The sequence below is a fragment of the Egretta garzetta genome, unplaced genomic scaffold (assembly GCF_000687185.1).
Source record: "Egretta garzetta isolate BGI_Z169 unplaced genomic scaffold, ASM68718v1 scaffold831, whole genome shotgun sequence".
NCBI classification, from domain to species: Eukaryota; Metazoa; Chordata; class Aves; order Pelecaniformes; family Ardeidae; genus Egretta; species Egretta garzetta.
This window is the reverse complement of record NW_009258711.1, coordinates 126,416-151,686: the sequence shown is the minus strand read 5'-3', so window position 1 is coordinate 151,686 and position 25,271 is coordinate 126,416. Positions and strand designations below refer to the sequence as shown.

Below are 25,271 nucleotides of genomic sequence, written 5' to 3'. Positions count from 1 at the left end.
CCCGGGAGCGGGCTCTTTCGCCAGCAGCGGCAGAATTCGCCGGCTCTCCGCCCCTTTGTGGGACCCCAGGTTCCCACAGCTTTAGTGGGTGGGGGTTTATGCTTTGATTTTTTCATCTGGGTTTTGCCCCAATAGTAGTAAAGGTGAAAAAGGCATCATCAGTTTGCTTCTTGTTCCCGAAAACCTCCAATGCTGCAGAGACCTTTTGAGGGACACCTTTACTGGGGAGCACCCTCTTCATTCCTGTACAGCACCTTTGGCATCCTGAAGTAAACTGCCTCGTTTAACTGAAGTGAGAAGACAACAGGATAGTGATTGAGGAAGAAATGTCATTGTGGTGTGCGGTTATTTTTCAGGCGAGGCGTGAAGTTCAGGACAGGGGTAGGACCAGCATAGACACTACCCAGCCACTAGCTATAAGTTTATAGCTAGAAATTCTCTGAAACTGTCAAAACATTCTTGTGTGCTTGACTTAACATCATGACCCAAAGCATTTATTGGGATATTTGGTGGCGATGAAGTCTGTGGGTTTTGCCATCTTCTTTTAAGAGGTGTATGAATTGACTTTTTCAAGTGTGGGTTAAAACGTGAGCTGCGGCTGTAACAGAAGAATAACAACAACAAACGCTGATTTGTGTTGATGATTCGACATGCAGTTCTCTCTGCTTTCCATGACTGGAACATTTGCAGTGAAAACTGTTCTACAGGTTTGTTCTTCAAGGGGGAAACATGTATTTGCAAGGATGCACGCTTGTACTGGTCCCAGTGCTGTCACATAAACTTTAAGGTTAGAAATTATCATAACAGAGAGCAGAACCAGCATTGTGTGACTGGGTCATCAACTGTATTATACAAATTTAACAAACTAATTTCTCCAGGTAGCTCTTTTGGTTTGAATGCTTATTGCACCCTAGGAGCTTATATAGAAAGAAAAATCTGGTTACTGTTTAAGAAGTAACACAAGGTTATCACTAAGGAAGTTCTGCAACCTACCAACCGTTGTGCAGGTGCTACTGGTCCTTCAAACTACCTGGGTTTTGAACTCTGCATATGTTCACACTTTTTCCTTGATGTTGAGCCTGTACTAGCTTGGGATACCTAAATACTAGAATACTAGCATATTCCTCCTTTCTTTTTTTTTTTTTTTTTGATTCAGTATGTATGCCTGGCCTTTTGTATGTCTCTGACCTCCAGTCCACACAAACCAGAGAAAGTGAGGAATTAGTTCCACACAAACTGCTGTAGTATACACAGTAAGCAAGAAAAGAGGTGGCCGGGAGACTTGTGTTCCTCTGCCTTTGTTACGTCAATGGCAGTTTTGGAAGTGGAAAATTTGGAAGTCTGCAGGTAGCTAATTGTGTTCATGGAACAGCTGTGCAGCAGCAGCGCTTCGCATCTGAACGTCCCCTTCTTTTAAACTAAGACTCTTACAGAGAATAGTGGGAAGCCGTTGTTAGCTTGTTGTGCCAGAGGGTCCCGCTTGCTAGGATTTGTGTGTTTCACTTCATACTGAGCAAAATGTAAATTGTCAAAAGGTTCTGTCCTGGGCTTGAGTGATCCCTCAGGCCACAGTGGTCAGAAGTGTTGACTTGGATCACTGTGTGCCAGGGAAAGGAGTGTGGCTGGTCCAGCGGTTATGTCTGGGTCATCTCAGTTGATTTGAGGTGGCTGTGAGCATGAAGGCTCAAATTAACATTGCTGTTTTTACAATGAATTGCTTTTTCTGACGTGGTAGAATTATACCGATGTATTGGGTTTGCGTGGCAAGGTTTTGGTAGTGTAGGGGCTACAGGGGTGGCTTCTGTGATATGTGGGAGGAATAATTCTGCAGACCCCCAGGTCAGTGCAGGAAGGGAGGAGGTGCTCCAGGCGCCAGAGCAGAGATTCCCCTGCAGCCCCTGGGGCAGCCCATGGTGGGGCAGGCTGTGGCCCTGCAGCTCAGGGAGGCCCACAGGGGAGCAGATCCCCACCTGCAGCCCGGGGAGGACCCAGGTAGATGCCCGAAGGAAGGAGGCTGTGACCACATGGGAAGTCTGTGCCAGATCAGGTTCCTGGCAAGACCTGTGGGCCTGTGGAGAGAGGAGCCCATCCTGAAGCAGGTTTGCTGGCAGAACTTGTGACCCCATGGGGGACTCACACTGGAGCAGTCTGCTCCTGAGGGACTGCATCCTGTGGGAATGATGGACCCACACTGGAGCAGTTCGTGAAGAACTGCAGCCTGTGGGAAGGACTCACGCTGGAGAAGTTTGTGAAGGACTGTGCCGTGGGAGGGACCCCAGGCAGGGGCAGAGTGTGAGGAGTTCTCCCCTGAGGAGGAAGGAGCGGCAGAGACAGCGTGTGATGGACTGACCCCAGCCCCCATTCCCTGTCCCCCTGCGCCGCTGTGGGGGGAGAGGAGGTAGAGAAAACCAGGAGCGAAGTTGAGCCTGGGAAGAAGAGAGGGGTGGGGGCTTCGTGTTTTAAGATTCCGCAGTTTTTGTCCTCTCCTACTCTGATTTTGATTGGTAACAAATTAATTTCATCAGGCTGAGTCTGTTTTGCCCATGATGGTATCTGGCGGATGATCTCTCCCTGTCCTTATCTCGACCCACGAGCCCTTTGATATGTTTTTCTCTCCCCTGTCCTGTTGAAGAGGGGAGTGATCGAGTGGCTTTGGTGGGCACCTGGTTTCCAGCCAGGGTCAACCCAGCACAACCACAAGTTGAAGAATGACGGTAGCCTTACTGTCGTGAAAGGCAGGAAAGGGAAAACGTACAAGTATGACACTGAAGTTTCTTATTTTCTCCAGGAATAAACTTGAGGAACTTTAAAATTCTGTCTTTGTTCTACTCCTTAGATTTTGAAGCAAGTTTTATTCGCCTGATTGACAAAGTGACCAATGGCTCTCGGATTGAAATAAACCAAACAGGTGAGATCTGTTTTCTTTTATTCTTCTGTTCTGATCTTCCAGGCTCTATCAGTTACTGTGGTGAAATCAAATTATTGGCTCGGCAGAGGTTGGTGTTCAGATGTCACTGAAGAAAATCAGAAATAACCAAGCTGAGAAGTTTTGTAGCAATTGATCGCATGCAAGAAGATCAGTGCTCCACCATAATGCAGAGAATTAAGGAAACTGTATTGTTCAAGAATTAAAATCAGTATTTTGTTTGGTATGCAGGGTTTCATAGCAGTGGAAGGTCCCTCTGAACCAGAGTGGATTTTTGTAGAAGGCAACGTTTGCCTAGTCATCCTCAGAAAAGGGGTTGGTTTGAGTAAGAAGCATCCCACATAAAAATCTCATCTGATTCTTGTGCTTTTTTTTTTTTTAATAAGGATTATGGTTGATCGGTAAAGCAGATGAATAACCACCAGATATGCCAAGAGAGCAATGACCTGATGGTCTGGTGAAGATTTAACTGCTGTAGAGGAAATAGTTGCTTGTATCAGCATTTTGGGGATTGCTAAGCGATCCTTGATTTTGGGGGAGAAGGGGAAAAGAGGTGAAATGATGTGCAAGACAGACAGACACTTGTGTGTTAGCCCATTTATTAACTGCATGCTGGAAATGCTACCATCTTTCATAAATTCTTCTGTCTCCAGTTTGCCTCTATACGTTGTTGCAAAGTGTCTTTATGCGATAGTAATGGCCAGCGAGCTGGCAGCGCTTTCATTTGGTTTGCTCCCCTGGCATCTTCCCCAGGTACTACCTTGTATTATCAGCCTGGTCTTCTGTACGGAGGCTCGTTGGAACATGACTGCAGCCCCAGTCGTAGTATTGGCTACTATTTGGAAAGTCTGCTCTGCCTGGCACCTTTCATGAAACACCCATTGAAGATTGTCCTGAGGGGAGTAACAAATGATCAAGTAGATCCTTCGGTAAGTAATAAATTTTAAGGGTCAGAGGAGGATTTTTATTTTTTTTCCCCCTTAAAAAAAAAAAAAGGGTAGGAAGAAATGTCTAAAACGTTGCATTTTTATCATCCCTCACATCCAGAAGTATCCAATGTTACTGCATCTGCCAGCAAACTCTCTGAATCAAACAAGCATCTGCTAAGCTGTTCCCTTTCTGCATCACACTCCAAACCGCAGTTCATAATCCACTTTTTGCCTTTCAGTTCTGTAGTGATTCTCCCTTCTGCCCTGGAAACTCCCTGTAAAGGCGATGTGAGGTTTGCTCCTCCTGTTCTCTTAGAAATTAGATGGGTTGTTTCTCCTACCCCACACACGTATTTACTGTAGAAAAAAAAAAAAACAACAAGGAAGTTCTCTTTAAAATTTGTGTGTAACAAGGAAGGACTCTTTCTCTTCTGTTGGATGTTGAACGTAGATATACCAATGCTGCTGTGAAGCCTTATTTCTGTTAAAACAGAAGTCACATGGCAGTTACAAAATTACAGTAGCAAAAATACATAGTGTCTGATTCTTCAGAAAGATGGTAGATGCTTGCCTTGATTTCTATTACTGCTGATTTACAGTCCTTTGTTTTAATAGTGTTGTTACAAAAATGAGCTCTGGGTAGCATGGAATTAAAGCACTGAAGTAATGGTTAGTTGTTACGCCAATTTATTTTTTTTTTTGAGAACAGTACTGCTCTTTACCCTTTGGTGATTGGAGACTGCCTCTTTTCCTCTGCGCAGATTAAGGAAACATTGTCATCTGAAAAATTAACTAGTTTAAATGAATACAAATACCATGAAGTATAATTTCAGATATTAGATGAGCCTCTGAGTCCTGCTGGTGTTTATGGCTTTTCAACGGTGCTTCTCTTGTCATTTAAAAAAACTTGTTCTCTCACCTGTGGCTCTGTGACACACCCACATGAGTCAAAGGATGATGAAGTGGGTTAAACACAGCACTGTCCAAAAAAAAAAAAAAAAAAAAAAAGAAAAGAAAAAAAAAAAATGTAAAATGGGAAGCATGTTTTGCTAACCTTTCAGTAACCATGATTAAAAGTACTAAATAGAAGTGGTAAGTAGTAAGAATGAAAGAAATCTCTTTTGGTTGACTATATTTTTTTAATCACAATTAAGAAATTCTTGAAGAACTTGGAGACGAAGAGCAGTCCAATCTTAATGTTGCTTTCAAGTAAGTTTGGACACTCATCTAAGCAACTGAGTTTTGACTCTGGAAATTCTCTTTTCAGGCATCAGCCACATGGGCCAATAGAGATTAAACTTTTTGTTGAAATGAGCGTGAGAATTTGAGCCAGTTAGATTGTGGTTGAAGGGGCCAAAGCTCAGACAAAGACGGCTGTTGGCATACATCAGCTGAATCACAGTACCTGATGCTAAATGTAAATAAAATGCAGATGTGCATGAGAAGGAGTTATACCTTAAGTTCATTGTGCTGTAGAAGCACAACTGTAGTTGCTGTGACTCAGCTCATGTATATAGTAACTTTTTAAGTGACAATATCTAAATAACAGTTCCTAAACCTGGTTTAAACCTGGTTTGTGTCTGTTTAACTTGCCTGAGTAAACATCCAACCTGGTGCACGCCAATATACTACTTTAAGGAGTTTTGCAAGATGTTTTGTATAGCATATGGCTCTGCAGGTTGCTGAGACTAAAACCACAAGTTTAAGTGCTACCCTAAGTGATTTATGTGCTTAAGTAAATGGAAACTTGGTTTTAAATTCATCTGGGCTTTTATTTTTCAGCAGGCAGAAGGTGTTTAGAAACTGGGTGAACATTTATTACCTATGCTTACCCCAAAAGGGATGCTTAAATTTGTCTATTAATCTGTACGCTTTCTGGCTTTCCAAGGAGAAAGGGGAAAGGCAAACCAATGTAAATATATTGTGGGTAGTTTAAGATGGGCTAGGAGTTTTCCCTGCTGCTTTTTATGCTAGAACCTCTCTGTCTCAACCTAGTAGGTACAGTAGTGAAGGTACCCACTCATCTGCTTTGGAGAATTTTTCCTGGCTTTATTTGTAAAAGGCATATCATGTTTTGTAATTATGTGTCTTTATTTTGGAGCTAGAGGAACTCTGCAGGATGCGTCCTTGCATGAGTGTATTCAACATCTGTTGCATGCAGATAAATGTACAAATTCATATATGTGTGTGTGAAAATTTATATGTGTATACACATATATGATCCTGTAGCACCCCCTTTGTTCTTGGAAGGAGAAGTAGTCCTGCCCATCCTCCCTCCATATCTCCTGCTTTCAGCCACACAGTACTGCATACTCCAACACCCTGGACACTTTTCAGAGCCTTCCCTAAGCCAGTTCAACTATTGGCAAAATGTTGAGAGAGCTGTACCCCTGCATTTTTCTCATGGAGGCATCCATGAGGTAAGTAGTAGGAGTGTGTGTGCAGCGAGAGAAGCCAAAGACAGACCTTTCCCTCACGGTAGAAGGGAGCAGGTAGGCTGACCCACTGAGCTCTCAGCTTTTACACAGACTCAGAAATATCTGTTGGATGTGATTCCTGTGGTGTGGGTTTGGGGTTGCTCTTTTCCAGAGTCCACCTTGTCAGGAGGACAAAAGGGAATGTGGCAGATCTCCTGCCACGGGGAGAGTGGGAGCGGTCAAGGCAAGAGGAAGGGCATTTCTAAAAGATGGCTTGTGGAAGGGAGGACTCAGCTGAGTTCAGCAAGGCACAGGTGAAGCTGTGTGAATTGTGTGTGTTTATGCTAGCATTTGTTTATATATATTAATAGCCCTCCAGTGGGGCACAGTGGAAAGCTCTTTGACAGCTGGCACCGTTCCAAAAGAGTAGTGTGGCCACTGAAATACAGGGTAATGTGCACTTGCTCCAGGTTGGACCATGTGAGCACAGTGTGTGAGTGATGCGTCCTCTATGGGTGAGAGGGATGCTGTTTTGCTTGCACTTGTCAGGAAGAGACATGGTTTTGGAGTACCAGCCTGAACTGTTTGCTGGCAGTTTACATTTGCATTATGTTTTTTTGCGTGACCACTGATGAGACCTGACCATGGATAGCTTGTGGGACCAGCATATAGAGTTGAGGTAGTCTCAAGTTTCTCTGTGTAGAGAGTATGTATGGGGGGGGTGTCTTTGTAAGGTGCCTTTTTGAAGGGAGTGGAGGTGGCATGTGAATTATAGCTCTTATTTTCCTTACCTTCTCTACGTGTTGTTATTCTGACAAATATGTAGTGCTGCAGTAACCTGGTTTTAGAATAATCATTCTTAGCGGTTGGGTTTGCAAGTTTTGAAGATTTTTTCACAGCTATGCTGTGGGACTCTCAACTGAAATGACTTTCACACTGGCATGAGACTAGCATATGATGTTTTGACCTTGGGAGCCATAATCTTCAATGTTAATCAAAATTCAGCAGTTGTCTGTAAGCCCAGGAAAACAAGTTTTTCCTACTGACTTTTCTGTCTCTTTTTTTCTTTTTTTTTTTTTTTTTTTTTTTAAATTTTGTAAACTCTGGTTTTGCTCTTCTCCCCTACCTCTGAGTCTAGGTCCTTGTCCCCAAAACAACACTCTGTGTATGGCAGGGATAAAAGCGCTTCTGTGCAGTGGTAATGGCTATGCAGGCCAGCTAACGCTTGCCCCTTTCTTAGGTAGCCATGTGCTGTAGGGTCTGTGTCTGTTTTTTTGCAGCTTTGCACTAGCTAAGGGATTCTGCAAACCACTAAAAGTTATTTTTCTTTTTTTTTCTTTTTTTAATCCTTGTAGATTTCTTTAAAGGAAAAAGATCTGTATTTACAGTAGTTTGTGAACAAGCAATGTCTTTTGATTTTTGATTTTGAGGTGCGGTACGCCCTCAGTTGTATGATGCATTTGCTTTGACACAACTTGGTGTTGCGTTGTCTGCTTTGGAGATGGAATAACTGCCCTTCAAGGGGAGCAGAAGGATGTTTTTATGGCTGAGTAGGCAAGAGACTAGAAATATGGTTTTAGGTCTCAGTTCTGCTACCGTCTTGTGATTTCCAGTGAAGTACTTAACCTCTCCTGCCTGAACTCCCACTTGTCTGCAAAGCAGAACAGCCTTTTCCACTTCTTCAAATACTGCCAATTACCTTCTCCATTTAGGCTGCAAATCTGGAACAGAGACAGTCTCTTTCTCTGTCTGTCTGTCTGGTACCTGATAAGTATCATGCCTGGAATTTGTCTGAGGACTGAAAACTATGACAAGTCTTGAACTTTTTTTGGAAACAGACAAACCCGACTCAAAATTGATCCAGCTTCCTAATGCTGGTGTAACATCCTTTCTCCAGAGATACAGACTTCAGTCCAGAATTGCAAAAGTGGAAATGGAGGAGGGAAAGGGAGTTCCTAATCTACACAGTGAAGCTTTTGGTTTTTTTTACTGCCATATTTTATTTCCTAAGAAAGAGGGAGAAATATTGTTTAACTTTAATGTGAACCAGATCAGCTTGTTGGAACTTCTACCAGTGGTACTCACGTGTGCCTGTGTGTGTGCGCACATGCATGTTAGTAAAGGTTTTTGCTCTAAAAGTCAAATTTCTGTGATTAATGAATACTACTGAGGGGCCAACAGTAGCCTGGCTGTAAAAAATGTAAAATACATACATATAAAAAAATCAATCATTGACTTAGTTTTTTTTAAATGAAGATACTCAAATACTAATATTACCACTAAAAACAACACCAAATGCCTCTCTGTTAGAAAGGAAGTATGTTGACCAGCGGATTTGAAGAATGAGAACATATGCTTGTAGCTATGACAGGTTGTTCACAGCTTTGTAGGTGAGGTATGTGCTGCTGCTATGTCAATGGCTTGCACCCCCTGCAAAGCAGGGAGAATGAAACTCAAGAACTGTGGATTCTGGCTGAAGGCGTGGGAAGGAGGGTGCTTTTTTTCTGCCTCCTCAACTGCTGTCCACTGCATGCCTGTTTCCTTCACCTTAATTTAGTTCCTCTTTGGTCGTGCTGTCCTGGTCCTGTCTCTCCTAAGCTGCTTGTCCTGGGTAACTCCCTGTGCTGTTGCACCACTAAATCGTTTTTGTCAGCTTCGGCAATGCTACTGAAGTTTCAGCAGAGGGAAAAAGATGGCAGTCACTGTTGTCTTAGGTCAGCAATTAGGAAGAGCAATGGCAAGGAAAATCCTGCTCAGACCTGGATCTGGTGAGCATCTGGCTCAAAGGGAGTACATGGATGATGTGTCACACACTTCAGATTCTTTTAAGTATTTCAACAGAAGTTACCTAGGAGCTTCTGTTTCTCAGAAACAGATGAAAAGAAGTTCTTGACAGAAGGATGAGGTTCTTCCTGCCGAAACAAGGGCCTGCTCCTAAATGCAAAAGTTCTTGCAATCATCGTTTATTTAGCTGTAGGAATTTTTTAGCAATGACAGAAGAATATAATTTTTTCGGTATCTGTGCTCAGAGAAACAAGTGAGCTGTTTTAGCTGAACCATAATAGAAATAAAAATCAGGCTGAGGAAGAAATCCAGAATAGGAAATTCCATCTCCCAGTAATTTGTTCTAATGCATTTTTTGAGTAATTAGATACTGTGGTAGTCTAAATGTAGCAGAAGTGTTCTCTGCTGCATTCCCATGTTTTCCCATAGTATCCCTAGTATGGAGAAGCCTTGTCTTTGTTAGGCACCTCACAAGGGAAAGATTTTAAATTACTAACATCTGTGACTTTCAATAAGGGATCTGCTTTTTTCATTCTGTGTTCTATAGGTTGATGTCCTTAAGGCAACAGCTCTACCCCTACTGAAGAAGTTCGGAATTGATGGTGAAAGTCTGGAAATCAAGGTGAGACAGTTTGTTCCTTTCTTTTCTAGCACATGTGGAAATGATACTGTAGCACTGCTTCACAGGGCCATATGCTTGCTGCTGGTATTTGTCTCTAGGAGATACCTAGTTGAAGCTACACACATTTCTAAAATTGCCTCTTGTTCTTGGCATGTTTTAAATGGCATACCAGCCACACAGTGATTGAAGATGTGGCAGAAGATGCAAATGCTGTGGGTAGTGAGGGTAAGAAGAAAGTAGTGACTTTTCTTAGTCTCCAAGATCTTTGCAAGCTAAGAAACCTTTTTGCTTTCTTGTTTCTCTTCAGTTCATTTAAATCCTTTTTCCTTCCACTTGCTTCTTCCTGATCTGTGCTTAGGGCTAGGGAGTAACAGTAGAATCTTTTGCCTTCTTCACTGGTAGAGGAGCTGGATCTGTGTTTGGTGATTGAGGTTTGCTTCTGGTTTGGAAAATACAGGAAGGAAATTTCTCTTCAATGACTACACCATTCACAGGCCCATTAAATCTGAAGGTAGACAGCTTGGTTTTTTGTTTTGGGTTTTTTTTTTGGGTTGCAGAAAGCAACTATAGCCTTTCAAAGTTAAGAATGCTCATTGAAAATGTGTGAAGGCCCTAGCTGCACTAGTAGTCTTTGCTATGACCGTAAGCCCCTGCCTGGCTGTGGGCCCCCTGAGCCAGACCCACCCACGGGCCCATCCCTGTGGGTGTTGGCTGGGGCAGTGGGACAGACTCGGGCTGGCCAGGCCTGTTCGTGTAACTGAGTTCATTCTGATCCCACATGTACATACTAAGCATCAAACACTTCTAGGCTTTCTTCAGCAGTGAGGTACAGATTTGCTATTAGAGATTAGTCTTAAACCAAGGTTGGCTTCCTGCTAAAGGTGTTGGTTTTTTGGTTGGTTGGTTTTGTTTTGTTTTCCATTCAGAAGCCATGCCCGACTGTACTTGAGAGAGAGGAGGGGGGAAAAAATCAATTTTTGCTTATAGTTTTGGTGCAGAATCCATTTCTGCCTTTAGGATGTCTTTTTCTTGCTTGTGTTCACATAATACCCCTACTGATAACATTTTATTATATGTGAAATAAAATCTATCATTTTTGAGTGTGTAAGTACAGTATTTGTGCTCTTTACTAACCTGCCTTTTTCCTCCTTACTGTTTTTAGATTAACCGGAGAGGAATGCCTCCCAAAGGGGGTGGAGAGATAGTGTTTGCTTGCCCGGTGAGAAAGGTCTTGCAGCCTGTTCAGTTCACAGACCCTGGCAAAATCAAGCGTATCAGAGGAACTGCGTATCCTTTTTTCTTTTTTTTTTTTTTTCTCTTGAGGTCTTTTAAATGAGTTTGCTTTAAAAAAAAAAAAGTGTCACAACTTGAAGTTGTAGCAGTGCACCCATGTTGCTGAGCACATATCCAGATAACACAGGGTGACATCACACAGAGGGATCGCAACTAGATTCCAGAACCGTGTCTCAAAATTGTTGTGATCAGAACATTGCTGTTCAAAAAGCGTCAGTGGACAAGTAAATCAATTTAAAAATGAAGAGTGCTATTTAAAGTCTTTTCATAGCAAGAAGTTAAAATACCTTCCAACACATAATGTAGCAGCACTAGAAGGAATCTTAGTAAATCCAACAGTAACAAACGTAGTTTTGTTATACCTTGAATGGGTGGCGTCTTTGCTGTTAATGAATCTAGCAGAATGTTGGATGGGAGACGAAATCTTAGTTTAGTTTATGCCTCACTGCACACATGTGAACTGAGCTTTTTATTGTGTTATGAGAAGTTGTTTGTTGGCTCTTCACCTTCAGTAGTACCACTGAAGATGGAAGTGGAGGAGATTTTACTTCTCCACAAAGGGCACAAAATATTGTGGAATACTCACTTTTGCAAACAGAACTGCACATATAGTTAATGTTTTGATTGTGGTTTTTTCTTTATTTTTCTCTTGTGGTTTTTATGTGGTATCTGCCATGAATCTGCTGTCAGTATAGGAAGAAGGCAGAAATCCTTTACAGGCAAGGCATATTAAAGGTTGTATTTCATGAGCTCCTGCTCTCTCTTGAGCATTGGCCAGCTTGTAGTTTAGTTTGTAGTTATGAGAGTCCCAAACATGATCTGGCTTTGATTCGGTGCAGGCTTGCAGCCTGTTCCTCTTACTTTATGGTGTACCATCATCATGTGTGAGAACAGCACACCTTGACCTCTGTTTCCAACTGTGGCATTTGGAGGAGTGCAGCATTGCCAAGTGAGAGCAATTTTACTGGTTGCATGTGTTGTAGAATAACAAAGGAGGCAGTTCAGTGTGCTTTTGGTGGTGTTTGTCATGTTCTTTCCACAGAGAAAGTAACTTCCTTATGCAACCGTCCACCTCTGTAGTAAGTAGTTTGATCCTCTGTTTCTGTGTGAAGGAGGAAGCGATCATCACAGCTTTAGTGCCATCATTCTAAGTTGATGTTAATACACAGCCCCTTTCTGGGCCACTTTGACTGGATTTGGTTGATGTATGTGAACTACAGGGTTTTGAACTTCCATTTCCCTTTAGGTTTTCCGGGGCTTTTTCTCAGGGATAAAGGTTTGCCTTTAGTAAGTCTGATGAGAGGCAGTCTCATTTTAGTCTGGCCATTAAGTGTCCTTCAAGCCGGTAAAAACCAAAACACCTGGAAGGTTAAGTGCTTCGGTCTTTCATATGTGCATTTTTGTCCTTTCCAAGATTCAACTGAGCAATTCTGCTTCCTCACAGCTGGGTTGTGTGGCACCAACCTTTTATAGTAATACAAAATACTGAGTGTACTAACTGTGGAGAACAATCAGTTTTCTGATTATTATTTGCTGGTTTTGCCCTTAAGAGCTTAAAGTTTTGGTTTACCTACTCCAGAAGAGCATGCAATAGAAATCTGTAGAAAAGGAAATGACCTTCTGCCAGCTGGAAGGTTTGGGAATGTGTTTCATTGCACACATCTAGGTGCAGATGGATGGTTAAATGTGCAGAGCGTGAGGCTGCATTATAGTTGGGATGGAATTTGGAGCACAGTGTGCTTTGTACATTTGAAGATCTGTCAGGAATATTGCTGAAGCAGCACCTGAGTAAAAGGGCACAAAGGCAGTTCATCATTTGTGTACTATGAGGAGGTGGGTCAGGGGGAGCAGGAAGGTGGTAAATTCTTCTTCCCTGGAACAGTTATCTTCAGATAACTACGTGACTAGAGAACCAGTGAACTTGATAGCCTTACAGCACCGCAGAATAGTTGAATAGAGCAAAGGTGGGTTTTTTAGCCTTGTAAAATTAATTCTTTGTTTCATTAAAACATTTGTCTTTAACTTCATCTACTCAATTTCTCCCTGATAGAAAGACAGGATTTCTTTCTGCGAATTGAGAGAAACTTCACCTGTCACTATCTTTTAATAGTATATGAGGAGCGGAGCATGCAAAGCTTCCTCCATCCTAAGAAAGCCCAGGATGACAGAACAGCAATTTAAAATTATCGAAGGGCATTTTTATGGTAGATGTTTACCTCGTCATAATATGCTGTTCTTCTGCACGTTTTCTGTGTACCTCACTTCAAGGTGTATCAGTGAAAAGACTGCAGAAAGCACTAAGGCACGTGTGCTTCTCTAAGTACAGGAAAAAGGACCAGTGCTCATGAATGGATGTGTAGGACAAAACCACATTTTCCAAAATAATGCATTGGGACCCCTTGACCACTTTTTTTCAGTCTCTGGTTTAAATTTCTTTTGTGACCACAGTGAATTCCTTAGCTCAGAAATGTAGATACTCGGTCAGAGTGTCACCACAGATGGCAAACAGAATGGTGGAATCTGCAAGGAGCATCCTGAATAAATTCCTCCCAGACATTTATATCTACACGGATCATATGAAGGGGGTCAGCTCTGGAAAGTGAGTATCCAGTATTCACAGGGAACAGAAATGTAATTCTGCATTTGTTCATCTGCTTGGGGTATCCTGATCTGTAATTTTATTGAGTTTTAGACCATGATCTTCTATTTGCTGACTTGAAATAAATATTCCTCACAGGGAAAAAATTGAATGATTCGCTAGATACATTTGTTTTACTCGTGGTACAGGGATAGTAGTTGTGTGTTTTCTTAAACAAGGAATGTAATACCTCGTTACTGCCACTAAAGGCAACTTGGTCTCTCTTCAGTTTTAAACCTGTTGCTTTGAAGTAAGATTAAGATCAGAGGTGCCATGGTATGTTGTGAAAGCTAACATTCAAACTTGACTCTACCCCTTCTGATGGAAACAGTAGTATTAAGGATGGGACCAAACCGTTCTAGAAAGTGTTTGAGCTGTATGGGTTGTCTTCTGCTTTACCATTACATAAATAGCGAAAGAGGGTCCTTTCACTAGCAACGACTGGAAAACTGAGACATTAATATACTGTACTTCCACAGATTTTGTTTGCCAGCAGAGCATAGAAGTGATGGAGGTGATTCAGACAATTTTACTGATAACCATCAGCTTTGTTGTCCTATTTGTCACTTTTCATTGAGGTTGAAGGAGTTTTGGATAACTAATTTGTTTGTCTTCTGTCTGTATGCACAAATCCAAGCATGCACGTTTTCTTTCACTGTTTCTGTTTTTTGAAATATTACCTTAAAGAAAACCTAGTAGATTTGCAAATTTACAAATCTAAAAATTGTTGACTCACTTATAAGTATTTTTTCCCAATCCTTCATAATATTTATTATCCCAGGTTAGTAAGTCTTGTGGCTCCAGACTGTTAACAGTGATCAATTGGAACTGCCCAAACTTTTCTGGGAGCTGTGAGTCTTTGGGGTCTTACTGTGTTTTTCATCTGTCTATGAAGCGGTCAAATCAAATTAATTGGGGCAGCAGCATTACGTTTACCATTTGCATGGGTAGCCCACGCAGAGGGATACATCAGGAACTGAATCTCTCTCCACCTTGCTGGTGCATGCGGCTTTAAGTGGCACCAGTATGATTGCAGTGTACCTGATACTAACATTGTGCCACTTTGGCAAAGCTTTTTTGTTACCTGGTTTCCAGTGCTTGTGTGTGTGTGTGTCTCGGCAGGACAAACGAGGAAAACAACATGCCTCATTGTTTCTAGTGCTACTTCTGGTGATGAGTAGGACCAGCAAGGGCTAGTTCAGCCCATCTGTGCCCAGCCCAAACCAAGTCTGGATTTCAGAATATAAAGCATTGAACTATATCCCTTCCACAGTGCCAAAAGCTTTGGGGAATACATTATTTGAACATCTTCTGCCACCTATAATGTCTCTCTAAACAAACTTCCCGGTTCTGTTTTAAGCATTTGAAGCAGCAGGTTTGTGCAGATGCTTCCTAATACTGTCTGCACATACATGAGGCACTGGATGATTTTAATTTTTATTTGCCATGTGAAGCATGTGAACGCTAACAAAATCTGCCAATGGGTATAGGTATTAAAGGATATTTGTCCAAAACCCATCATCTTTGACACTGTTCTTGTTCTGCTGTCTGGATCTCTCTCAGAGGAAGGAAAGGAGAAGAGAAGTGTCTTTTAACGTACCTTCTTTGTTGCTCAGCAAGTGCAGGCAGTTAAATATTGGTGGGAATCACTGATACCTTTTCATTCCTGCCCTACTGAAATGCCTCTGGAGGAACTGTTGCTTTTCCTGCACTGGGAGAGTTTGTGTGTATCGGTGTTTGGGGTTTGATTTTTTTTTTTCTTTTTCTTTTTTTTTGTGGTTTGATGTTGGTGACATTCCGTACAGTTTTGGGTCAGTGTGACTATTTTAATTAAAAAGTTTGGGTGGTGGAGGCAGCAGGAGTCCAGAACTGTGGGAAGTTAAGTTAACCTTATTGTGAATGGCTAGCTATTGGTGTTCTTCCAGAGCCTACAAATAAGAGGATCTTGTGACTTTTTTTTTAATTTTCCTTACAACTTTCTGATTTCTCAGCAAGCTGTACTCAGCCATCTGTGACTTTCTTGTAGCAAAAATGTTTGTTAACTTTCACAATAGCATTCTGTAGGATCCTAAGCTCTGAGGAAAATAGGGGGGGTTGTTCCTTTCTTCAAATGATATGTTCAGAATTCTTACATGGTTACAATGGTTTGGATGCTATTGAACTGAAAGTGAAAAGATTGGAAATACAAGTAATGAGGATCAAACTTTTTTTTTTATTCTCCTGCTTGGTGCCATGGCTATGGTCTAATCTTGCTAAATATTGAAGCTTACAGAGAAGGAGCTTGATCCCTGAAGAAGTTAGTTTTTGTTTTGAATGTTGCAGAGAAGAAACTCTAGATACCTTTGAACTGTTCATCAAATATTAATTAAATAAATGTGTTATGGTTTAACCCTGGCTGGCAACTAAGCCCCACACAGCTGCTTGCTCACTCCCCCATGGTGGGATGGGTGGGAGAATCGGCAGAGTAAAAGTAAGTAAAGTTGTGGGTTGAGGTAAAGACAGTTCAACAGGGAAAGCAAAAGCCAGGCATGCAAGCAAAGCAAAACAAGGAATTGATTCACTGCTTCCCATGGGCAGGCGGGTGTTCAGGCACGCCTAGGACAGCAGGGCTCCAGCACATGTAATGGGGACATGGGAAGACAAGCGCCATCACTCCAAACGTCCCCCCCCTTCCTTCTTATTCCCCAAGCTTATATACTGAGCATGATGTCCTATGGTATGGAAAAGCCCCTGGGCCAGCTGCCCCAGCTTTGTCCCTCCCTAGTCCCCCATGCACCTGGCAGAGCATGGGAAGCTGACAGGTCCTTGACTAGTCTTATTCACTGCTTCCCATGGGCAGGCGGGTGTTCAGGCACGCCTAGGACAGCAGGGCTCCAGCACATGTAATGGGGACATGGGAAGACAAGCGCCATCACTCCAAACGTCCCCCCCCTTCCTTCTTATTCCCCAAGCTTATATACTGAGCATGATGTCCTATGGTATGGAAAAGCCCCTGGGCCAGCTGCCCCAGCTTTGTCCCTCCCTAGTCCCCCATGCACCTGGCAGAGCATGGGAAGCTGACAGGTCCTTGACTAGTCTTAGCACTACTCAGCAACAACCAAAACATCAGTGTGTTATTAACATTCTTCTCCTCCTAAATCCAAAACACAGCACCATACCAGCTACTAGGCAGAAAATTAACTCCATCCCAGCCAAAACCAGGACAATGTGGAAGACACTTTTTTTAATAGAGAAAGATATTTCTGAAGTTTAGATGGTTTGGTTTTTTTTTTTCCTTTCCTTTTTTCCTTTTTAAAGAGTTGTTGCCAGGAACAGCCGGCACAGTAGATTTGGGGCAAGTGGTACTGGGTTTGAGTTTTAAATACTGTCGTTAATGTTTTTTTCCAGGGTGAGTCAGATGTATAGAACAGGAAAATTGTCAGGAAGACCAGATTCCCAGTATTGTCCTATGAGAGGAGCTGTTTGTGACTCGAGGAGGAAGTTGTCTGGGAGTAATTCTTGGCTGCTTACTGGATTGTTGTCCTTAAGTCAAATGCACTTTTTCCCTTTCTTTCAGGTCACCAGGTTTTGGCATGTGTCTTACTGCAGAAACCATCAATGGCACTATTCTCAGTGCTGAGCTGGCCTCAAACCCTCAGGGCCAGGGAGCAGCTGTGCTTCCCGAGGAACTTGGCCAGAATTGTGCTAAGCTGTTGCTTGAAGAGGTCTACAGGGTAAGAAGCCAATATGTTTTGTGTGCATAGCTGTAGGGGAAGAAGGTAGTGGCATATTGGTAAAGGAAGAGGTAGTTTGGGGCCACCCTCAGACAGGCTCATACGCAAACAACAGAAATGATCTGATGCTGCCAGTGTCGTCTTCATCCACCTAAGGAGTGGTTTTGAATGGTTCCATTAACCGTGTAGTGACTTACTGGGCCACATTGTTTCCCCTGTCCAGCAGATGTTACTATGAATCATACTAGTAGAAAATTTTTCTTTTGCTGCTTTCTATCTGCAACATAATTCAGTTGGCTTCGCATCGGCTGTTACCTTTTTAATAGTAATCTGGAGGTGCAACAGTCAGTGCTCCTAAACTAGTGGTTGGAATGGGGCATTATGAGTGGGAGAACATATGAAGAAGAAGGGGAAAAAATAGCAGCTAGCCTCAATGGTGGCTGCTTTATGGTGATGACAACAAAGCCAAATGTGCCGAGATCTGTTGGTTATATGAGGAATTGACTGAACGCTTTGTTGGAAAGGACCTAGGACAGTGTTTGCGTAGGAATCTTAAGTGCACCACAGTCTTCTGCAGCTACATATTTTTTGTATTAAAATGTTTTTCATTTGTGGTGAGACTTCTAGTGGATGACCAACTTTCTGTCTTACAAATCATTTGGCAATTAGCATCATAGCGAGTTTCTGATTTAATAAAGAACCTGCTTTTGTTGTGTATCCCCACAGATGTTAAAATAAGTAGCTGTTAGTATTGACAAAACACATTTGGCCTTTAGGAGGCAGTCATCCACAAGTTGTACTCACTGTCTTAAAATTGCTCTGAACCGGAATAACCTGACAGGACTTTGCAAAGTGTTAAAAAATGCCATTAATGAGATTCTGTATTAGGTAATGTAGTCAATTACAAAATTACCCCATAACCTCATAAATCACATCCACGCCCATGGTAGATTGTTCATCTGTGCATGTGTTATCTTTTCCTTTCCTTGCTGCAAACCCTTCATCTGTCTGAATTACCAACTTGCCCACTTGTTCCAGTCTTCCATTAATATTTCATCTTCATTTATTCAGTATATGCACCGTGTTGCTAGAGGACTTTCCCCTTCTAGCCCAGGGTTCTTATCTCATAGAAACACCACAAACAAATACTCTTCCTGGGTGCAGTCCAGACCCCTTGCATTTGAAAGCCCAGCATGCATGGAGAATGCAGTCACAACTAGTGACTGAAACATCTGTCTGTTTCTACAGTTATGTAGTGACAGGTAGCTATTTTTATTTGAGGGGTGAATTATAAAGTCTTTCAGCTTCTTACACACACACATACACACACACACAAAAAAAATCCCACCAACCTAAAATTTGGTATATTTGTTTCTTTGTGTAGAGCTCTTGGACAACATCTTTGGGTAGTCAGATGATTGGAGGCATCAAAAATCAAATTTCCATGTACTTCTATTGGCAGCAGTAGGTTTTTTTTTTCCTTTGAAAACCATCTAGCACCTGGCAGATTGAAACTAGTGAGGGAATTTGTCCTGGTATTATACTTCCTTCAGGGTCAGATGTCAGAACTTCAGAAATGGAAAGGGTTGGAAAGGCCTGAAACAGGTGATTTGAGTGTACTGCAGCCATTTGAATGTGATGACTCAAATTCTGCAAAGCACCAGCATACTGAGGATCTCAGGATGACAGGAAAAAAGCATTTGAGGAGGAAACAGAGTCAGGCAGGTCTTTCAATAATAAAAATGATAGGCCATGAGGTTTCAACGTCTTTGAATATCAGATTTTGAGTCAGGGAGGTTGTTGGCTGTGGCCTGCTGTGGTACCAGTGGTGCTTCTGGAAGGCTCTTTTATGTGTGGGCTGCTTCAGTCCAAGAGTGACTGACAAGTGCTGAGCAGTGTACGGACTTGCTTGCGGTCCTCCACTGCAGCAGCTTGCAGTGGAAAAGTTCGTGCTTGTTAACATTTTTGGCTATTGTGCTGCTGATCCACTGGAGTGCTCAGTTCTTATTCAGTGATCATGAATTTGCTGCGCCCTTTGCCATAGGCAGTATGGTGGGTTTTGTTCTGTAGTTTTCAGAATGCGCACTTGAATTTCTATATGACATGCATGCTCAAACAGAAATATCTGGGAATTTGTAAAGATGGGCTTTTCTCATTGATGTGTTGTTGTTGGTTTTTTTTTTTGTTTTTTTTTTTGAGCTTAGGTCAGTTTGATCAGTTGACCCCAGAAAGGATATGAAAACATGTTGCAAAGCATGCAGTGTTTGTTTAGTTTGAAGATACTATTTTATTTTTTTTTTAAGTTTCTTGGCCTAGTTAAGATGTCTAGTCAAACAGTAAAAATTTGGGAAAGCTGTGTGTGAAGGAAGAATAAGCTGCTCTGAACAGGCACTCTTTTAAAAAGTCCCACTCTCTATGCCAGCTACTCCCTGAATACAGGGTTCAAAGGAGAATTTGTGTGTTTAGATCCTCTTTCTCTATGACATTGTTTCTCTATGTGATTGTTTCTCCATCTGTGTCCTTGCCTGTAGGTACTGCGCTGCAGGAGTCAAGGAGGGCTGTCCAGAAAAGGGCATCTTGGGAGTACTGGAGATAATTCTTTATAGAAAGGTTTTAGCTGTCAGGGTCACCCACAAATCTGCTCGGAGTTCCTTGCTATTTAAAGCGGCCCAGAGACATCTCTTAAAGTGCTTGCTTAGTGCTGGCTATTATGTGAACTTCACCACCTTGGAAGTCTAAGGATTTGAGTTTTGCTACGTTAAGTGCTAAATGTTCCCTTTTACTAAGCCTTCAGAAAGAAATGAAAGAGGTTGTGTGATTCTTGCATTCAGTGGAGCTTTTTAAATGTACATTTGCTGATCGAAAAATGTCAGAGCTAATTGACTAATGATTGGCACAGTGCTCAACTACAGTGGGCCTGAAACAGGGGTCATGAAGTGACTGGCTAGCATTGTCTTTAAAATTCATATGCAGTTCTTACCTAAGCTTAACTGTAGAAAGCCAATAAGGATTTTCCTCTTGTGTTTGAAAGGCGTTTGTTATGGGAGCTTTATATAGCAGGTGACTGGCAGGATCAAAAGGCCTGGAAGTACTGGAAAAGGTTTGAATGTTTATATTCCTTGCAATCATGAAAAATGGGGGAGGATGCGATACCTATTTAAGGCTGAGTTCTTTAACAAAGAAAGGTCAAGTTGTTAGGGGGGCCTGGAGGGGCAGGAGGGGTAAGGGTGTTTGTTTTATTTAACTAGAGCTAAAATGTGTGAAGCATTTCACTGAAAGTTTAATTTTCAAGATGGCCTTACTTCAGTGTGACAAGGCTCTGCTCCATTCTTCTGAAAAAGAAGAAAGAAAAACAAACCCTCTGCACTCCTTGTAACAAATCATTGAGGCGTGCAAGTTATGTACAGCACAGCTAAGGGAGGAAATTGTGTGAATGTCAAAACATAGCCAAGACTAAATCAAAGCTGGGATCAAGCTCAGAAGAATAATCCTCTTCAAAACACTCTTATCCAATACCCGGAGCTGTGATATTTGCATGTGGATGTCAACTGTGGTATTTGTATAACAGCATTTCAAGATGGGTGGGGTTTTTAAGTGATCTGTGTGTCTTAATTGTCACATCCAGCTGGATCTGGCTCTGTTGTCAATGGGAACAATAATAGAGAAACTGCCATAAACTGAATTAATATGAACTAGAAGCTGCATTCTAGGTTGGTAACGAGTGCCAGCTATTTTTGAACAAATGTCAGTACTTTGGCTCTGACTTTGTCCACCCCATTTCTCTTGGGAGGATTGGTTTTGTTGTTTTTTTTTTATTTTGGACTCTTGAATAAGTGGCAGGTATATTGAGAGAAAAAAGCTAGCCTTCTTGGGAGTGGCATGTCCTTCATTTGGCACAAGTTCCTGTTCTTGTCATGATTAGATTACAAGCACATCACTTAATTTCCCTGTCTGGCAACTGCCTATGTGGGAATGGGCATAACAGCGCATTGCTAATGTGCAACAATAGTGGGGACGACTGACTCACTGCAGCAAGAGAGTTTATGTAAGCTAGGACGCGATGGATGCATCATGTTTTGCTATATTGTTTAGCACATGGTTGTCTCCACGCTGACTGAAGCTCTTCTATGAATTTGGTCATAAAAATAGATGTCTTATAGTATTTTCAGCTTTAGGAAAACAAAAACAAGCTCAGAAAGTGTAAAGTTCTCATCCAAGTGGTAAAGAGCATTTTGAATTATTAACCAAACTACAAATACAGAAAGTTCTGTGCCAGGAAATACTCCTTACCACACTCATCTGCTTCTTGTACGTGTTTCAGATTGGCAAATAGAGGTGGCAAGAGCTGTGGCTCTAGATCGCACCAGCAAATTCTGCAGGTACCCTGTTCGCTCACGATAAAGCACAATTTTTATTAGTCCCATAGAGGGCACTAGGTTGAGCGCATGAGCTGCTTTTCGGCATGTTCACGCAGTTAAAAGGGCAAGTGCTGCTGTAAGCATGTTGCTATGATTTTGGTTGCGGTAGTGAATGTAATGAAGATGTTTCCTTCATTGTGGTGTTATCATTTGCTGCACGAAGTGCAGAGGCTTTTTTCAGAAGAACAGAGCTGGGACTCGTCACACTGAAGCAAGGCCGTCTTGAAAATTAAGCCTTCAGTTACACTCCTTGGAAAGGTCCTCCTTTCTGCACTCTTACTGGGTAAATGTGCTGAGGTTGTCACATCGTTGTGTTTTCTTCATTTATGTAGTCCAAAATTTATTTTGCGCCTCCCTTGCCTATGTGGATGGTGTTACCTCTTAAAATGATGACAGGTTACTCCTTGCCCACAAAGGTAACGGTCAGTTTACCTCATTAGAGAATTTGCTTTTAAAAGGATGATTGTTTAGTTTTGCTCTCTCCAGAGAGCCTATTCAGAGGGCTTAGCATGAGGCCTGATCCAGCAGAAAACTGTTCACAGGTTTCATGTGGCTGTGGATTAGGATGAACATGAGGACACTCCAAAATTGTTATGCTAGATATTTTTTCTATTTTCAATGTGTTTGCATAGTAATAGTTGGTATGTTCTCTCTACAGCAGTCTTGACTGAAAGTATCCCTTCTAATTTATGTTCGAGTTTTGTACACAAAGGAAGCCTTCCAATTCTAATTTATGTATGCATTGTAGTTAACACCTTCCATATAAAAAACAATTCACCATGCATGTATGACTTACTACAGTCAAATATGTATGTGTAGTTCTACATAATGTTATGCATGGCTTTTTCACATAGCAATTAAAAAACAAGAACATCCCATTTTAAATATGGGAGAAAAATGTTTTACAAATGTAAAACCACAAAAGTTACTGGCAAGGGCTTAGGCGGATGTGTGTCAAACAACTTTTAACTTGCTGTTTTGCATCTGCTAATGCTGAACTATTTGTCTGAATGTAACCTCCTAGTTAACATAAAGTGCTGCAATTCATGGTGTCTTCAGATGCACATGAACTATAATTAATACCTCTTTTCAATTTACTCCAGAGAAATCCTTCAGTGCTTATGTTCTGTGATATTAGAAGATAATAGGTTGGGAGAGATGGGAGGGATCTTTAATGCGACCTTGTTACTGGGTTTTCATTTAGTTCTGTTCCTTCCCCAGCTGCCATGTGAAATTAATTTGTCATTGTTACAAAACCTAGATTTTTATCTTTTTGGCCCTTGAAATCTGGGAGCAGTAATTCGGCCTTTTAAGTGTGTCTTTCTCCTTCATTACTCTCCTCCCATCCCAATATCAGGTTTGTACAGAGATTAATTATTAAAACATTTTGGTTTGCAGGGAGGCTGTGTAGATTCAACAAATCAGAGCCTTGCTCTGCTCCTCATGACCCTTGGACAACGGGATGTTTCCAAAGTCCTGTTGGGACCTCTGTCTCCATACACGTAAGTTGTTTTGTTCTGTTTAATTACCCAGTCTTGTTTAATTTGCGACTTTATTGCACTTATTTTTTGTATATGGAAGACTTTGCCTGTGGCTACGAATAGAACAACTTGTACCTGTCTTCAAATGAGGCAGGTGATGTAAGTTACCTAGTGTTTATTTCTACACATCAGAAGATTATTCCCTTACTGTTCTTCTGTATTATTCCTGGTTCTGAGAATTGCTGAGATGGGGTTTATTGTCGTTCTCAGATTGTATGTGTAAATCAGTTTGCTTTTTGTTGCCTAGCGTACACTGCCATGTTTTCCTAGTGATCTCCCTGTAGCTGTGGCATTAAACGGCATGTTTCAGGTGGCTAGCCAAATGCTAAAGCGTGATTGTCCATGGGAAACAGCTTAAGAGTTCAATTGATGGAGCTGTGTGCAACCCCAAAGCTTTAGCCCTATCAGGCAGCGGACTTCTATCTAGTCCTTCAGTCTGGATTTTTATTAGAGCTTTGTCTGTGGCTGGTAGCTGTTCAGAGGATAGAAAAAGACTATTGCTTACATTGCTAATTGCAACACACAGGTTAGGGGAAGGGCATCCAGTATCACAAATTTCATTGACTCTATCAGACTGACAGGTGATTGACTAGATCACACTAATTCCTAGAGATAGAACAGTTTAATCAAATGTAGGGAGGGTTGTTTATCTGACAATGGCATCAAATAGTAAGACTATGAACTGTCCTTTTTCGGTTATCATGGTACCGGTGCTGTATATGTGAAAGGTACAGTACTGTGATAACTGAAGAATGGTGGTGCCATCACATGAGAGCTAGAAATTGCCTAACTGCTATTCTCAGCCCCTGATATCTCAGAAACAACATTCATCAGATTTTGAAGGGAAGACAGGGAAGCTTGCCACTGCACAGGGGTAAAGTAATCCCCTGTAAAGTAAGTATCCATGTGAAAGGCTGAGAAAGAGTAGAGATCAGTGTTTGAAGTGCACAGTTAAGCATGTGAAGCAAACCAATCACTTGTCATTGTCCAGGCTTTTGTTTGTTGTTTCGTTTGTTGATGCCATCAGGCAAGTGCACTAGTTTATTTTGTAAGCAGGCTGATTTCAAATGCTTGGGTTGCCACTTGTTCCAAACTAGGGGCATGTGGCACAGATGAAGGTCGGGAGCAGACATCCTGACTCAGCGTGTGTCACACGAGATCATAAAATCTGTGATTCTGTGAGAATCTGTGACTCATCAGGCCTATGAGGATCTGTTCAGAGACTACACAGCTCTGTCTGTAGCACCCCTGTGCCCTCACTAGGGCAGCTCATAAAGGGCTGGGAAATCTGGCTCCCGAGCAACTCATTAACGGATGCCCAGGCTTTTGAAGTAAATTGCAGTTCTGTCCTCTTCATTGTCCCTTCTATTCTCCCTTGAGGCTGTGACATCTCTGCATTTAACACTTTCACCCTGCAGAATCTGAAGCTATTTATAGGCCGGGTTACGCGAGATTGGCTCCCCTGTCAAGCACAATGTATTGTGAATGTGACAGTTCAGTTGGCGGGTGAGAGCCACCCTGAGGGGACATGGTGCTTTGGAACACAGCCATCAGAATGAGGAGATGTCTCCCAGATCTGTGTATTTCCACGGGAGACATCCTTTGCCCCTGCTAATGGCATGAGCCGGTGGGGTGGGGTGGGGAGACCCCAGCAACACCATGAGCAGGGCTGTCCTGAGGGGCGCTGGGGATGCTAGTCCCAAAAAGGCCACTTGGCCTGTGGCCATCTGGATTACCTCCTTGTTTTATGCCCCAGATTTTACAGAAGCAAAGGGCCCCTCTGTCACACTGAGCTCAAAATCAGATGCAGGGTGCTGGCTCTGTTGCCAGCGCACAGCCTTGCAGGACAGGCTAGCCTGACAGGTGAATTGGCGTGAGCTAGGGTACACGAAGGAGGGCAACAGGAACGCTTGAGCGCCCTGGCCCTTGGTTTCGCAAGGGTTTAGGGGCTTCGAGCAGAGGAGATGGGGCCAGGTGTAGCCCTTCAGGC

At 42.2% G+C, this 25,271-nt stretch overlaps 1 protein-coding gene across 1 annotated transcript in view; it reads left to right on the top strand.

Moving 5' to 3' along the window:
• Nucleotides 1-640: 640 nt before the first annotated feature.
• RCL1 (RNA terminal phosphate cyclase like 1) overlaps nucleotides 641-25,271 on the top strand; it is a 28,232-nt gene continuing 3,601 nt past the window's right edge. The window contains exons 1-8 of the mRNA XM_035888747.1: nucleotides 641-707; nucleotides 2,789-2,908; nucleotides 3,680-3,855; nucleotides 9,604-9,678; nucleotides 10,841-10,965; nucleotides 13,445-13,570; nucleotides 17,166-17,322; nucleotides 23,139-23,242. Coding sequence (XP_035744640.1) covers nucleotides 641-707; nucleotides 2,789-2,908; nucleotides 3,680-3,855; nucleotides 9,604-9,678; nucleotides 10,841-10,965; nucleotides 13,445-13,570; nucleotides 17,166-17,322; nucleotides 23,139-23,242 — 950 coding nt within the window. The remainder of the gene's footprint in view (nucleotides 708-2,788; nucleotides 2,909-3,679; nucleotides 3,856-9,603; nucleotides 9,679-10,840; nucleotides 10,966-13,444; nucleotides 13,571-17,165; nucleotides 17,323-23,138; nucleotides 23,243-25,271) is intronic.